A 16,299-nucleotide genomic window follows, 5' to 3' on the forward strand; every position below is an offset into this window, starting at 1 on the left:
CAATGACCAAGCACACTTTTTTTTTAAAAAAAAAAAAAAATGTTAGAATTAATTGCAAAAAAAAAAATTTGCAAAAAAAAAATCGAAAAAAAAAATTGTAAATAGTCCATAAAAAATTTAAATTCATTGTATTCAACGTTTAATTCTTACCAGACATTTACACTTTAATAATGGAGAGTACAAAGAGTGGTGTTACTTCAAGTCAAGTCGTTCATTTCTTTATAAAGTAGAACTATTTACTACTATACCATCTGTATTATTATTGATCATAAGGACAAAATTTTCATCTCTCCAAATTATTTTTATTTTTTAAAAAATTATTTTTTTATGATATCTTCATGAAAAATAAACTAAATTACGTGATATAAGTAACCGGATAGATATTGTAATAATACTTTGACGCAACACTGAAAATAACCAAAATTTAAATCCTTTATTTCAAAAGATGACATTTTAGTAAAAAATTAGTAATTTTTATTTTATGATTTGTTGGATTCACAGAATAAACGAGCATTTTGGAACATCTTGAGCCATGGTGATGGTTGAGAGAGTCCACCGACAGCTTGTTGAATGTTTTGAGGCATGTGTGGCCATTGCCATGAGAGGAAACTACGTTCTGGATGTGGCATCATTGCGAGATGACGACCATCACGTGAAATTAGAGATGCAATACCATCAGTGGATCCGTTTGGATTGTATGGATATACATTGGTCTTTTGACCATTGTCATCGACGTATCTAACCGGTGCCAAGTTGTTTGCTTGGACATCAGCAAGAATTGACTCGTCTGGGAAGTAGGCAAGACCTTCACCATGTTGTGACCAACAACCAAGAATCGAACCTTCCATTCCAGCCAACATGATTGCATTTGATTTCTCAATGGCAACCGTTACCCAACGTGATTCGAAACGACCAGAGGCATTGTGAATGAAACGTGGTTGACGCGAAGCTTCGATTCCACGATATGGAACCCAACCGAGTAAAGCCATCAATTGACAACCGTTGCACAATCCAAGTGAGAAAGTATCGGCACGACCATAGAATGCATCGAATTGTTTGGAGACAGATGTGTTGAAACGAATGGAACCGGCCCAACCCTTGGCACTGTCGAGTACATCACCATAGGAGAATCCACCAACAAATGCAACACCCTTGAAACGCTCATCTAAAACAACAGTACCAGCAATGAGATCCGACATGGCAATATCCCATGCTTCGAAACCAGCAGTGAAGAAAGCAGCTGCCATCTCACGATCACCATTGGAACCTTCCTCACGAATGATAGCAACACGTGGATTTGGTGAAGAGAGCAACGACGACTCAATGGTTGGCGATGGTGTGAAACTCAAACGGTATTGTGGTCCACGTCCTCCACCGATGGCACGCTTCTTCAACTCGGTCATCTCAGAGTCAACAAATGCAACGTTGGCTTGCAATTGTTCCAAACGGTAGGAAGTCTCTTCCCAACGTTGAGAAAGATCTGAAAGTTCGGCATCGAGTACAACGGAACCATCGGCAGCAGCAACAACAACGAAACGATCATTTCCAGCAGTGTTGACACAAGTGTAACCAATTTCGTAAGCTGGAACGTTGTGTTGCTTGAGGATATCCATAACAACTGGCAAGTTGGTACGATGACACTCAAAGGCAGCACCAAGCTCTTCAGAGAACAACAACTTAAAGAGTGCGTCATGAGTGAAACCGGCTGGGAGCAAGCTAGTTGGTAAGGTGACATTCATACCACGATTACCACCGAGTGACATTTCAATCAAAGAGGTAATCAAACCACCATCACTACGATCGTGACCAGCAGTTAACAATCTCTGTTTGACAAGCAATTGGACAGTTTCAAATGCAGATTTCAAAAGCTTGGTATCCAAGTGTGGAGAATCATTACCTACTTGGCTGTAAACATGGGCAAGAGCGGATCCACCCAAGAAATTATTGTTGGCACCGAGGTCGATGTAAACGATGGCACTGTCTTGTTGTGAGGTGAGTTTGAGATCTGGAGTAACGGTCTTGGTGATATCATCACATGTGACATAGGTGGAAACAACCAAGGTTCCTGGTCCTTTGACGAGCTCGTCACCCGATGAACTTGGTGCCTTGGCGGCCATTGACAAACTGTCCTTTCCACCATCGATAGCAATACCCAACTCGATCATAGTGTCATGCATGGCAAGAGCAGCATCGTAGAGAGCGGCACCCTCACCCTTGAGTTTGGCAGCCCACATCCAGTTTCCAGAGCATTTGACATCTCCAAGGCTGGTAATGGATGCCCACATCAAATTGGTCAACGCTTCACCAACAGTGAGATAAGCCATGGCAGCTGGCGAGATGAATCCCTTGATTGGTTGCTCACCAATCGAAGTGGCAGCACCGGTAACACCAAAGTATCCACTGGAGATAATAGCGACGTCAGAGAGTGGAGTGTGGAGTGGACCGACACATTGTTGACGGGCGACCAAACCAGTGACAGCACGATCGACTTTGTTTGTCAAGAAACGCTTTGATCCAACGGAAAGCAAACGAAGAACACGATCCAAAGCAGAGTTTACTGTTAAATCACTTGGCAATGAAATTGGCATGAGTGTTGGTTGGATACGGTCACTGTAGAAAGTCTTTGGTGGCATCTTTTGAAGAACTTTTTCGAGTGGAAGATTGACTGGAGTTGCACCGGTACGGTCGTCAATGAGAACGGCATAACCATCTCCGGTGACATCACCAACAAATGCAACTGGGAGACGTTCACGAGCAGAGATCTTCTCCAACAATGGACGATCCTCTGAGCGCATCAAGATGGCGTCTTGCTCCTGGTATTCAGCACCCCAGATCTCCATAGCCGACAAAGTTGGGTCACCGACATGGAAGTTTTGTAAGTGGATCTTAGCACCGAGTGGATCGGCAATCTCCTTGAGTACGTTACCGGCACCACCAGCACCTTGGTCGTGAACACTAACGATTGGGTTGTGACCGGCAAACATCTCATTCTCAACGCAAGCACGAATGATACGATTCAACTTTTGACCCATTTCGGCATCACCTCTTTGGACAGCACTGAAATCGAGTTCCTGTTTGTTGTCACCACCGACCATGGAAGAGGCGGAACCACCACCCATACCGATACGGTAGGCTGGACCACCGGCTTTAACTACAACCATTCCAACTTCTGGTTGATCCTTCTTGTTGTGACGAGCATCCATGAAACCGATACCACCTGAGAACATAATTGGTTTGATCCACTCACGACGTTCACCGTTTGGCAAACGTTGTCCGTAGGATCTGGTGAAACCTGTGATGACTGGCTCACCAAACTTGTTACCGTAGTCAGAGGCACCGTTGGATGCGTCGATTTCAATCTTTAATGGGTGTGCCAAGTTGAATGGATATTGGAAGGATTGATCCTCCCATGGCAAATTGTAACCCGGAATGTTGAGATTACCGACGCAGTAACCGACTGTACCGGCAACAACAAGCGATCCTCTACCGGTGGCATGAGTATCTCTAATACGACCACCAGTTCCAGTTTCGGCACCTGGGAATGGAGCAACTCCAGATGGGAAATTGTGAGTCTCTGCAGTGAAAATGATTGGTTGATCACGGTCTCCCAATTGATAGGATGATGCTTCCGATGGATTACTTGGTACCAATACTTTTGTTTTGAAACCACTGTTTTTAAATAAAAATAAAAAATAACAAATGGTTAATACTATTATTACATAATTATAACTAATTAAATGAATTATACATACTTGATGGCACTGGAATTATCACAGAAAGCAATCAAAGAGTTGTTTGGATTGACTTTTAATGTGTTTTTAACAATTTCAAATAGTGTCTTTGGTGTTTGTTGTCCATCGATGACCAACTTTCCGTTGAAGAACCAATGACGTGAGTGCTCACTGTTTGATTGTCCAATGTCGAAACACTCTACATCCGATGGATTACGCTTGAGATGATTCATAAAGAGGTCGGTATATAATGCGAGATCGGCTTCGTCAAAGGCAAGTCCCATCTCTTTGTTGATACGCTCCAGCGCAGAACGACCCTCTTCCATCAATGGGACGTATGTAACTTGCTTTGGAACAACACCGGTCTCGAATGAGGAGATTGGCTTCTCGTAGAGACACTCTGTCATACGATCGTGTACCTCCTCCACAAACTGTTGGCGTTCGGCATCGCTCCAGACACGCTCCGACTGCACGAGGTAGCGACGACTACGTTCGATACGATCGACTATATTCAAACGGCAGCTCTGGCAGATCGATGTTGCATTGGTGGAGTAGGTGGTTGTGAAATTCATTCTTGGACCGACTTCGACCAACGTTGTCATTGAGTTGCCAGCGGCAGTTTGTTGTTGCTGCTCAGTATATAAAAACGATTGCTCCGAGTAGTAGTGTGGTTCGAATGTCTCTGAGAGCAACCAAGTCAGAGTGTTGACCTCGTCGGAAGTCAGTGTATGACTATCTGGATACTGTACATTGAAACAATACTCTGAGGAGATCGACTTGATCGCCAGATTATACTTTTCATTCAAACGTTTCTTTAAACCTGACAATACGGCATCTGACAATGCTGGTTTTCTATAAAATTGTTTAATTGTCATTGTAATGTAATGATTTGATTTGATTTGATTTATATAAAAATAAATATATTGTGAAAAAACAATGTGAAGTTGTGTGTGTGTGTGTGTGTGAGTGGGTGTGCGAGTGTATATGTTAAATGATTTGAATCTAAGTTATTTATAAATATTATAAATATTTGATTATTACTTATTTATTTATTTAAATAAAAATAAAATAATAATGAAAATGAACGAAAGAATGTTATGTTTAATGAATATTCGTTTTTTCGTTGAGTTTTTTTTGGTTTTTTTAAATTGCAAAGACTCTTATCGGTAATCGGGAGTCTTTAAAGTGCGTTGTAAAATGATGGTGGTGATGTCAAAAAAATAAAGATACGGTTTTTTTTTAAAAACAATTTTTTTGATTTTTTTTTTAAAATTTCCTCTGACAAAATAGAATGAATATGTGCAAGGAATATGAAAAATAATTATATAAATATATTAATTACAACTAGCTATTTGTAATTTAAAGATGTTTTAATATTTTTAATGGAGTATATTTTTAAAATAATGATTTTTGTTAAGATAACAAGAAATGTTTTATATATTTGTATAATAATATTAAATTTATATTATAACAATTAATAAGAGTAATGGAATACTAGGTTAAAGCAATCAACAATCATCCTATTTATTTACAACTCAATATTGAGGCGATTTACTATTACCGAAATATTTATATTAAAAAAAAACATTTTTGAAATGGCAAAACGGGAAAAATAAATAAAACCATTTGTTCCAAAAAACGAATGAAAGCTCGGCACCTGCAAATTTAACATTGTCATCATAAATTTTCCATTTAATATTAAAATGCATCTGGATCATTATTATTTAACTTTACTAACTGATCTATGTATCCATCATAATAAAATATAGCTAGTAAACTAATTTTAACATGTTTATTGTTCAACTAAAAATGTTTTAAGAAAGATTCAGATACATTTGATGAACAAAACAACAACACATATTTCAGATTTATTAATTAACACTTTTTGATCAAATTTAACTTTTAAAAAAAAAAACAATTTTTTTTATTATCATTATTTTTATTTTTTTAATCTGGTGGTTAATTATTAGTTAAAATAAAAAAACATAATAAATAGTACTAAATTGAGTTATAACTAAATAATATAATTTTGTTTACAGGTATATTTAAAACAAACCAATAAAACCATCATACCTCTTTATTTATTGAACTCGAATAGAAGCAAAACAACTTTAAAAAATTTTAAACCATACAAAAAAAAAAAATAAAAAAATAAAAAAATAAAAAATAAAAAAAATAACCAAAAAAATTACAACCAACAAACTACACAAAACTAGATTTATATAAATTAGATATATTAATATTAATATTAGATTAGATTAGAGCTAATATATTGTTGAAATCAACAACAACCATTTTAAAGAAAAAAGAAAGATACAAATTCTATCAAAAACAATAAATAAATTAATATTCATATAGATATATATATATATAGTAGAGAGAAGAGAGATTGATAGATGGCTTGGGAGATAAAGAAGAATCCAACAACATGGATCTTTGTTTTTGTTAGTGGTGGATACGTTGTGTTTGGAAATCGTGACAAAGCAACAACAAGCACATCTGAATACTGCTCGATAGAGGACTTTATCATCAAGGGTACTCTGCAACAATCAATCATTCAGGTATGTTTGTTCATTAAACAATTAAGTGTGGCAAATGATTAATTAATCATTAAATTGATAATACTAATCATAATAATAATTATTAATAATTAACTTTGTTTTGTTTTGTTTTGTTTATTTCTTTTAATAGGACTTTGGACAAGCTACTTTTAAAGAGATTTACGATAAAGTACTAAAGATTCATTCATTAAGAAATCAAAAGACATCATCGCCACAGGCCTCTTAGTAAACTATTGATGAATGAAGTCAATGAAAAAATAATATAAATCACAAATCACAAAATCAAGATCATCTCAACTAAACAAAACATATCATATCATAACAAACAATCAAAACTCCCTTCCTTTACCTCTTCCTTTTTTTTCCTTCTCTTTTTATTAATTAAACTTTAATCAATATGTGGAGCTAAATAACTTCTAGCATATTATTAAAGTAATAGTCATAGTCACTATAGTAACAACAACAACAGCAACAACAACAACAACAACAATGATTGGACAATTAATGTATTCAAATCAATATTACTGCATATGCATTGTAATAGTGTTAATACAAACAAATAAGAATAATAATAACAATAATATTAAAATTTAGCTAATACGAAGTCAAACAAACAAACAATCAATCAATCAAAACAAACACAAACAAACAAATCACATAAATTAAATTGTATATTTAAATAATTATTAATTAATTTATTATTATTTGTGTAAAGTACTTTATTTATAATTATTTGGATTCACTGCTATTACTACTTTGATTGTTATTATTGCCTTTACTATTCAAATCTTTGAACTGCATATATAATTTCTCTCTTTCTAAATTCCATTCTTTTCTTTCTTTATTGAAACTCTCAACTAATCTATCTCTCTCTTTAAATGTTATGTTATATGTCGATTAATTTGTAATGAATATTCCTATTGAACCAATATTTATAAAAATAGCTTACCTTTTGAAATATTTGAATGGTTCTCAATGAGTACAGTTATTATCTCATCTCTATATTCTTTTTCCAGTTCTTTCATTTGATAATCTCTCAACATTGTTTCAAATTCAATTCTCTTTTGATATTCTTTAAGCAAAGATAAGATTTCATAAGATATGATACATTAAAAATAAACATAAAGACAATACAATACCTTCTTCCAATCTTTTATTCAATTGCTCCAATTTTGTTTCATAATACATCTTTTGACTGTTAACTAATAGATAGATATAATGAATATTCATTAGTTTATCATTTACTTTGTTAGCAACCATCAAAGTTTAAGAACAAACTATATCTATTATTTGTATTAACAATAACTTCACATTCACTCAAATATCTTTTAATATCTCCTATGATACTATTGTTCATTTTTATCAAAAATATTAATATAAATATATTTATATCTATATATATAATCTAAGTGTTTAAAACAATTAAAATTTAAAAATAAAAAAAATAGTAATAAACAATACTATAAAAAATAAAATAAAATAAAATATTTGTTAAATTTGAACTATTATTATTTAAATTATTTTATTTGTTTCCAATGAAAGTCTTCAAGGTTTCAAAGGATTGAATGTAATCCTTCAACTTCTTGCTGTGTACGTAGTCGTGGATGAAGAAAGAGAGACCCTCGCTGACACCGTATTGTTGGAGGAAAAGTAAAATGTTGTCTTGGAAATCGGATGAGGTACCTGCAATGTCGACTGGGTTGGCTGGCTCGTTGAATGTTCCATAGTAGAATCCAGAGACGGTGTATGATCCGTCGGCAGAAGCGAAGCAACCAAAGGTGACGTGAACGTCTTTACCGTCGACCTTACGCTTGATTGAGATTTCGTATGGGTGTTCGTGTGCACCGTTACCCATGTCCTCTTCACCTTCCTCACCTTCCTCGGCTTCCTCATCGATATCCTCGTCTTGCTTCTCTTCGTCGTTCTCTGGTTCCTCTTCGTCTTCCTCACCCTCTTCACCTTCCTCTCCGTCTTCTTCCTCCTTTCCATAGTCATATGGATCGTCGGCCATGCTCTCGACCAAATCGAATCTAACTGTGATTTCCTCACCATTCTCGTTTGTCTTTTTTAAATAAGCATATTCATTATCTTTTGATAACTATTGTTTGAATTTAATCAAGTTGGTTAGTGTCATTTTCTTATTGTTATATTATATTATATTATACTATATTGTTATTTATACATACAGTGAAACCTGACTCTTCCAAGAAAGATTGGTTGTCATCGTTCTCTGGAATGAGTGAGTTGAAATCGTTGATTTCATTGTCACAGAGATCACGGAGAAGAGTGGATGGAGTTGGTGCGTTTTGAATTCCACTCGAGTATTGTCTGATGGCCTGGGTAGATGATGGTTGGGTGGCATAGAGGGTGTTGGTGATTGAGTTTCTGGCTGGTCCGCTGACTCTACGGGCAACACCGTGGTGGTGCGAGTCTGTTGGTTGAGCTTGTACGTTGGTTCCACAACATGAGAGCAATCCTCTTCTGACTCCACTTACTTGTGATGGAATCAATGATTTCTGTGAAAATGTATAGATGACTCTTGCTGACATGATTAAAATTTAAATCTCAAAACGAATAAATTTAATAATAATGATGACCAAAAAAAACAAACAAACAATGAAATATATTACCACAAAATAACGAGTAATTTGATCAATAACAAAAAAAAAAAAAAAAAATGAAAAAAAAAAAATGAAAAATTAATTCAAAATTTAAATTTAAAAACCGATTAAAACAAACACACAATCATGAGTTGTGCTTTCAACCAAATATAATAATTGAATTAAAGATAAACAAATAAGTAGTTAGTTATAAGTTCAAATTAAATAAATATTTTTTTATTTATTATTCTTTTGTTTATAGTTTGTTTTTTTTTTTTTTTTTCATAATTGACCTGGGTGGTCATTAGAAGTTTTTACTTTATATATTACTTGAATTGATCTTGCAATGACTTTATCATAACACTCTCGATCGAGTTTAATCATTGCAAGGAAAATTAGAAAAGTTTTATAACTCTATGTTCATTTTATTCTTGAAAGTATCTAGATATTTTTTTAAATCAATTCACCTGAACTCTTAAATCATGAATAGTTTTTTTAAATCGATCTGGTGATTGGGAACTTTTAATCTAGATATTTGTGTTAGTGCACTGACCAGCTTTTGACTATCAATACAATGATCATTGGTACCAAATTAAGGTCAAGAATATTATTTTAAAATAACTTATAGAGAAGTTTATTTTTTTTCAATGTGTCTCCCCATTCACACTAAAGGTCCACAAACAATCACTGCTGTTTGGGTGAACACTTACTTGAAGATATTTATTTCGATTGTACACAATGAATTGCAATAACTTAACTAGATATTTTTTAAATTAATTAAAAATTTCTTTTACACTTTTTTCATTAGAAATAAAAGTAAAAAGACCAATAAGCAGTGAGGTTTTTGGTGGTTCCTTCTCACTCGTTGTTGTGAGGATTAGTGAAGCAGGGTTATGATTATAATTCACCACTTTCGTCTTTTCAAAATTAAACCTATTAAATTCATACTCAAAAACAAAAAACATAAAAAAAAGAAATTCTTTTTACTACCAGAGTCACTTAAATTAATGAAAAAACATTCTAGATACGAAAAAATCCAAATTTTGCAACACATCTTTATGGACTCTTAAAAAAATAAAAAAAAACATTTTTAAGTGTTTTTGGGGGTTGCAAAAACATAACAATATAAATTAGTCCATCAGTTGTTTAATTTAGCCTCGTAACCCACCAAAAAATTGCTTTTTCCAGTCTTCGAAATTTTAATCTAGATTTGGGTCTCGATTGATATTTTCAGTTCTTGCTGAGTGTATTAGGCACCAATCATATAGAGGTACTTTCTCAAAACATAAAATAGTAATTTTTTTTTTTACAAAAGTTTTTAGTAATTTGCATCTGAGTGTAAACCAGATGTGGTAGTTGGGAGAAAACAAGTTTTATAATCAATATTTTAAAACATTTTAATGAGTTTTATACGGTTAATTTTTTAGAATTATTTTTTTTATTTAATTCTCTGAGGGAAAATTAAGATTACGATCAATTTTTTTGGACTAAAGAATTCTTTCACTCCTGATTGATTTACAATCATTTTATTTATTTTGTTTTTTTTTAAAAAATACGAATAACTTTACTTTTTTTTTCTTATCTATTTATTATTACTTGTAATATTACTCCAACACCATCTTTAGATTTTATCTTTTTTCAATTTTTTTTTATTTCATTTTTTTTTTTTAATATTTCTAAATATTTTTAATAAAAAATAAATAGATAATTTAGATAAATAAATAAATATAATGGCTAAAATTTTATTTTTAGTTTCATTAATTTGTATGATTGCTGCTTGTTCAGGTAAATATAAAATAATATAATTTTTCAAGTTATAATTTTTTTTTAGATTATTAATTTTTTTAAAAAAATATATTAGCCTCACATTTCCGTTTTGGTAGTATTTCATGGTCTCCAGCTTCACCTACCAATTATAATTATATCAATTTCAATATTTTACTTGGATACAAGAGAAACTACGGATCCTTCTATAATGTCACAGTCGGTGATTACGTAAAAGGTGGATCTAGATACAATCAATATAACTATACCGGATCAGATCTGGGTACCATTACTTTTGGATACAATAACCAAAGAGTAACTCCAATCTGTTATGTAAACTCCATTAATGCCAATGAGGATTGGTTCACATGTACTATGGTCGCCCAGTTCACATATCCATCTTCCAAAGGTAAATACTCTGTATCTTTCGATGGTTCCGCTCGTTTGTCCTCTTTGATCAACAACGCCAACCAAAACTACAGATGTCAAACCACCGTTACCATTACACCGCCACCAGGTATTACCTACGACTCTCCAGTTTCCGGTGTACTTCCAATTATCACCGTTAACAGAGGTGTTTTAAATACCTTCCAAATTGTCGCATCCAACCCACTGGCAAGCTTGAACCAAAATTTGACATACTCATTGGCCACTGGTTCAATGATGGGTTCCTCCTATCTCGCCAATCCCTCTGGATTGACCGTGTCCACCGGCGGTATTGTTTCATTCACACCAACACAAACCGGTCTTTATTGCGCCCAAATTATTATTGACGATGGTATCGACTATGTCGTAACCGATTTTATTTTGAACTCTGTTGTTCAACCAATTTCCCCACCATACTTCTTTGGTCTCACTCCAGGAGATGGTAGCCTCATCAGAGCCAATGTCAACCAAACCACAACCTGGACATACGAAGCCAAATCCAATAATACCAACCTTGGTGTTACAATTTACTCGGCCAACGTTCCTGCTGGTGTTGAATGTTCTAAACAAGATAATCCAAATCCAGGAAGAATCGACTGTTCATGGACTCCCTCCATCAACAATGTTGGTTCATATGTCGTCTCCCTTGGTCTTTACGATTCAGCTGGTACTCCAATGCAAGGTCAACGTTCATTCATTTTAACTGTTCGTAAGTAATATAATAACAAACCATTTAAGATTATAAATAATTTTAAATTATTTATTAATCAAAAATTTTATTTTATCTTTTTTTTTTTCCAGAACAACCACAATGTGGTAATGGTTCACCAATCCAAAATTGTGTTGGAAATGAATGCTGTAAATGTGACCCCGGATTTGATACAGCATCCAATTGCTTCGAATGTTTACCAGGTTTTTGGGGTCCAAAGTGTCAAACGAACCCACCATGTAAAAACGGTACAGTAAGTGAAGGAACTACCGGAAACGGTGCTTGCATTTGCTACAACGGTTACACAGGTGCCGCTTGTGACATTGTCCTCTCACTCTACTGTAACTCTGCGGATACTACTGGATTGACTTCTGCCGATCTCTCCCAAGGTTACTTGAATCCACAAAACATGATTGTCTATGTTTCCAATACTGGTCCATCATACACACTCCCAGTCAACTTGACTTTGCCATCGCCATTGCCATCTGTTGATGTCTATGTCCTTATCGATGCTGCTCCAACCAATACCGCCATTCAAAACGATTACAAGAATTACATTACCACATTTGTAAACTCAATCCAATCCTACTCTGACAATGTCCGTCTTGGATATGGTACCTACTCCGATGCTCTCTCTGGCTATGTATTCCAAAACAAATTGGTCATTGGGTCGACCATCAATATCGATATCCAAAATCTTCCATACGTCATCTCGACCACCTCCACCGGTAATGGTTTGGCTGCCCTCCAAAAGGCCGCTGAAACATCTGTAGGTTGGCGTGCTGCTTCATACCACTCATTGCTTATCATCACCGATTCCGATATTGTCGCACCAACCCAAGCCCTTAGCGATGCAGTAACTGATGCCTTGATCAAGAATAACATTGTTCCAGTTGTTATCGGTGTCAACAATGCCAAGCTCGACAATTGGAATGCTTTCCTCACTGCCAACAAATTTGGTAAATCTGCTGTTTCCAAGAACACCAACTCCAACGATTGGGCATTGACAGCCAACAAATTAATCCAATCCTCATTCCTTGAAATCTCTCCAGTTGCCAATATCAACCCAGAAGGATTTATATTTAACACTCTTCCAAAACAAACCATCACTTTGCCAGGAGTCATTAACCTCGGATTCCAAGTAAAGATGCCAACTACCCCAGTTGCCACCAATCAAGGACAAGCTCAAATTACCGTTCCAGGTTATGGTGATACCAATCTCATCTTCAAGTTCAACCATGCTCCAACTGCTTCACCGGGTGTTGTCACTGCTCTAAGAAACAAAGATACTCCATTCACATTCCTTGTCAGTGATCCAGATGCCAATCAATTGGATATCAAATTTGTAAGTTTACCAGACAAAGCCGTTGCAAGTATTACTGCCAATGGTGTTACAGTCGTTTTGGGAGGTTCATACCTCTCCACCTCAACATTCTTGGTCGTTCCAGCAAAGAATGCCATGGGATCCACTTCTTTCAACTATGAGGTTACTGATCGTTGTTTGACCGCTGCTTCATCTTTCAGTGTCAAGGTTATTGACGACGGCGCTGGAACTCCACCAAACGCATTCCCAACCAATGTCTCAACCATCCAAAACACACCAGTCGCATTCCAATTCAACTTTACCGATGACAACAAACCAGCATCAAAATGTGTTATCAACTTGATTACTCTTCCAAAGAACGGTCGTATTACCTATCCAAATGGTAATGCTGTACCAGTAAATACCGACATCGAAGTTGGAACCTTCACATACACTCCCAACACTGACAAATCCGATGCCGATACCAACGATGGAAATGGACCATTGGATACCATCTACTTCACCATCACAAATGACAAGGGATACTCCTCGTCATCTGCTATCGCCACCTTCTATGTATCCCCACGTAATCCACCAGTTTACACCGGACAACTCGAATTTATCACTCTCCAAAATACTCCACTTCCCATCCTTCTCACTGGAAATCCACCAGCCGGTAAGACTTTATTCAAATATGTATTCGATGAATTCAAGGGTCCAGGTAACATGAGTTATTTACAATGCGCCGAAGAACCACATTGTTACTTGCTATTCACACCACCATTCGAAACACTCTACATTGCCTCGAGAGCACAATTTCTTTATCAACCACCAAATGATGTTTGGGGTAACAAGATTTTCAACATTTCATTGCATTTGGAAACCGATGGTGTCATTTCGGAACTCATCAATATTTCCATCACTGTTGTCCACGTACCACAACCACCAAAGATCGTTTTGGAGACTCTCCAAGTTGTTGGAGAAGAACAAGAGTCTCCACTTAAGAAATCATATGAAATTGTTGTTAATCAATCTGCTATCGTTTCATGGTCATCCTACGACTTGGATACTGACAACAATACAATTGAGTGTATCATTCAAACTTTGCCACGTCGTGGTTCCCTCCACCGTTACAACGACAGCGCCGAAGACAAGCGTGGTGAACAAATTTCACTCCTCGAGAATATTGGAAAGCCAACCGATAGTGTATGGAAAGTAGTTTATGCACCAGTTCCAGGAACATCAGGTCCAGGTTATGCCACTTTCTCATTCAAAACATTCAACACTCTTCAATTGTATTCACTAACTGAACAATTGATTACCAACGTCAATCCAATCTACACACCACCAGAAATCTTTGTAGGACAATACAACTGGACATCGATGAAGGATCAAGCATTGGTTATTACCAACGTATCGTTTGTCAGTGTTGATGTAACCTACCAAAACATGACAATGCTCATCAATATTACCAACCAAGATTTGTCACCAGCCAATGTTTCCATCGATCTCTTTGGTCTCACTCCAGGCTATTGCGTATCCAATGTCACTGGAACCTTGCTCTGTCGCGCCAGTAAGACCGTATTGAACAACTATCTCTCGCAAATAAACGTTGCTTCATCGGTCGCCGGAAACTACATGCTCAACGTCTGGGTTGAAAACACTCATCTCAAATCGGTTCCAGGTCTCACCCCAGAACTCTTGACAGCCAACAATAACCTTAGCGTTGGATTCTCTGCAGCCGGTGTAAAGAATACAAACAATACCACTGTATTGTCAGCTGCCATCGCTGCATCAGTCGCTGCTGCCGCTTTGATCGCCGCCGCTGTATGGAAATTGGTTAAACGTGCTGCTCCACCAACCGATGCCTTCTTTGGTGACTCTCCATTCTCTGAAGGTGGAATTTCATCTAACCCATTATACCAAGAGTCAGCCAACTCTGGTGTCAATCCATTGTACGATGCTTCCACAAACTAAAAACAAAACAAAACAACCCAAACAAAAAAGAAAAAAAAATCTAGAAACCATACAAAACGTAATAATTCAAAAAAAAAAAAAAAAAACATTACATCAATTATTAGAATTCCAAAAATGTAGATTAGCCTAAAAAAGAAAGAAATTTGTCATACCCTTTTTTTTTTCTCAACAAATAAATAAATTTTTTAATTAAAATCTCATAAAAAAAAAAAGTGTAATATGTAATATTTAAATTATTATTTTATAGTTATTTTGGTGGATTTGCTTTAAAGTAATTGATTTAAGAAAAAAAATAGTAAATGGTTCCGATGAAAAAATTGGAATTGAACCCATCCAATTTTTTTGCACATGCGAATTACAATAATCATTGCAATGGTGTTGATGATGTGGTATGATTGTGGTCAACAATTGATATAACCTCGTTGTATAGTTTGCAGATGATGTGTTTTGGGAACCATTGCCCGTTTGCAAATGAAAAAAAAAAAAAGGTTTGGGAAAAAAAATCGAAAACAAAAAAATATTTTAATACTTTTTTATAATAATGATCTAGAAATGGGAATTAGCTCAAAAACATTAATGGAGATAAATCATTGTCGGAGTTAACAATTTTAATATAAAGTAATTATAATGATTTTTTTGTTGAATGTAATTAACATTCCTTGCCCGTTTAATGATTTTTATTTTTTTTGAACCGTTAAATTTAATTTGTGTGTGGGGTGTTTGGTGAATCGTGGTTCTTTGTGTAATTGTATCGATTTGAATGTCTGATTTATACTTTTGATTGGGATTACAACCAGTCAAACAATCATACAATAAACGGAAGTCGGTTTTTATTTAAAAATAACAAAGAAAATGATTATTATTGCCAAAAAAGTAATTTAAATAAAATTAAAAAAAATTCGAGGATTTTCGAAATTTTTTATAGAAGATTTAATTAATTAAAAAAAACCAAAATGGAGACAACCACTGTCGATTGTGCAACCCAAAAACAAAAAAAAAAAAAACCCACATCAAAAAAAAAAAATTTCTTGTGCAATTTCGAAACATTAGGGGTGATGCAAAAATACCTTTTTTTTTTTGTTTTTTGTTTCCTCTATCAAAACAAAAGGAAACTGAAAAAAAGTGGGTGTTCTTATAATAATGTGCAGTCGAATTCATCAAGAGATACGAAAATATCAAAAAATCTATTTCACAATTTTTTTGTTGATGATTTTTTTTTTTTGATGAT

At 35.0% G+C, this 16,299-nt stretch overlaps 5 protein-coding genes across 5 annotated transcripts; 2 read left to right on the forward strand and 3 right to left on the reverse strand.

Moving 5' to 3' along the window:
• Positions 1–479: 479 nt before the first annotated feature.
• Positions 480–4,606, reverse strand: purL (phosphoribosylformylglycinamide synthase; the record flags this gene model as incomplete). Its single annotated transcript, XM_020582237.1, has 2 exons — positions 480–3,669; positions 3,753–4,606. 2 exons carry the CDS (start codon positions 4,604–4,606, stop codon positions 480–482), a joined length of 4,044 nt encoding a protein of 1,347 aa, XP_020427540.1.
• Positions 4,607–6,127: 1,521 nt separating this feature from the next.
• PPL_11486 (uncharacterized protein) lies at positions 6,128–6,855 on the forward strand (the record flags this gene model as incomplete). The annotated part of the gene is made up of 3 exons (XM_020582238.1): positions 6,128–6,292; positions 6,423–6,517; positions 6,732–6,855. 3 exons carry the CDS (start codon positions 6,128–6,130, stop codon positions 6,853–6,855), a joined length of 384 nt encoding a protein of 127 aa, XP_020427541.1.
• Positions 6,856–7,021: 166 nt separating this feature from the next.
• PPL_11487 (uncharacterized protein) lies at positions 7,022–7,649 on the reverse strand (the record flags this gene model as incomplete). Its single annotated transcript, XM_020582239.1, has 4 exons — positions 7,022–7,164; positions 7,242–7,364; positions 7,432–7,494; positions 7,571–7,649. 4 exons carry the CDS (start codon positions 7,647–7,649, stop codon positions 7,022–7,024), a joined length of 408 nt encoding a protein of 135 aa, XP_020427542.1.
• A 165-nt stretch (positions 7,650–7,814) lies between these two features.
• PPL_11488 (mitochondrial glycoprotein family member) lies at positions 7,815–8,841 on the reverse strand (the record flags this gene model as incomplete). Its single annotated transcript, XM_020582240.1, has 2 exons — positions 7,815–8,390; positions 8,479–8,841. 2 exons carry the CDS (start codon positions 8,839–8,841, stop codon positions 7,815–7,817), a joined length of 939 nt encoding a protein of 312 aa, XP_020427543.1.
• Positions 8,842–10,622: 1,781 nt separating this feature from the next.
• On the forward strand, positions 10,623–15,071 carry PPL_11489 (type A von Willebrand factor domain-containing protein; the record flags this gene model as incomplete). The annotated part of the gene is made up of 3 exons (XM_020582241.1): positions 10,623–10,677; positions 10,754–11,791; positions 11,884–15,071. 3 exons carry the CDS (start codon positions 10,623–10,625, stop codon positions 15,069–15,071), a joined length of 4,281 nt encoding a protein of 1,426 aa, XP_020427544.1.
• Positions 15,072–16,299: the final 1,228 nt, after the last annotated feature.

Source organism: Heterostelium album (assembly GCF_000004825.1).
Source record: "Heterostelium album PN500 unplaced genomic scaffold PPL_scaffold13, whole genome shotgun sequence".
NCBI classification, from domain to species: domain Eukaryota; phylum Evosea; class Eumycetozoa; order Acytosteliales; family Acytosteliaceae; genus Heterostelium; species Heterostelium album.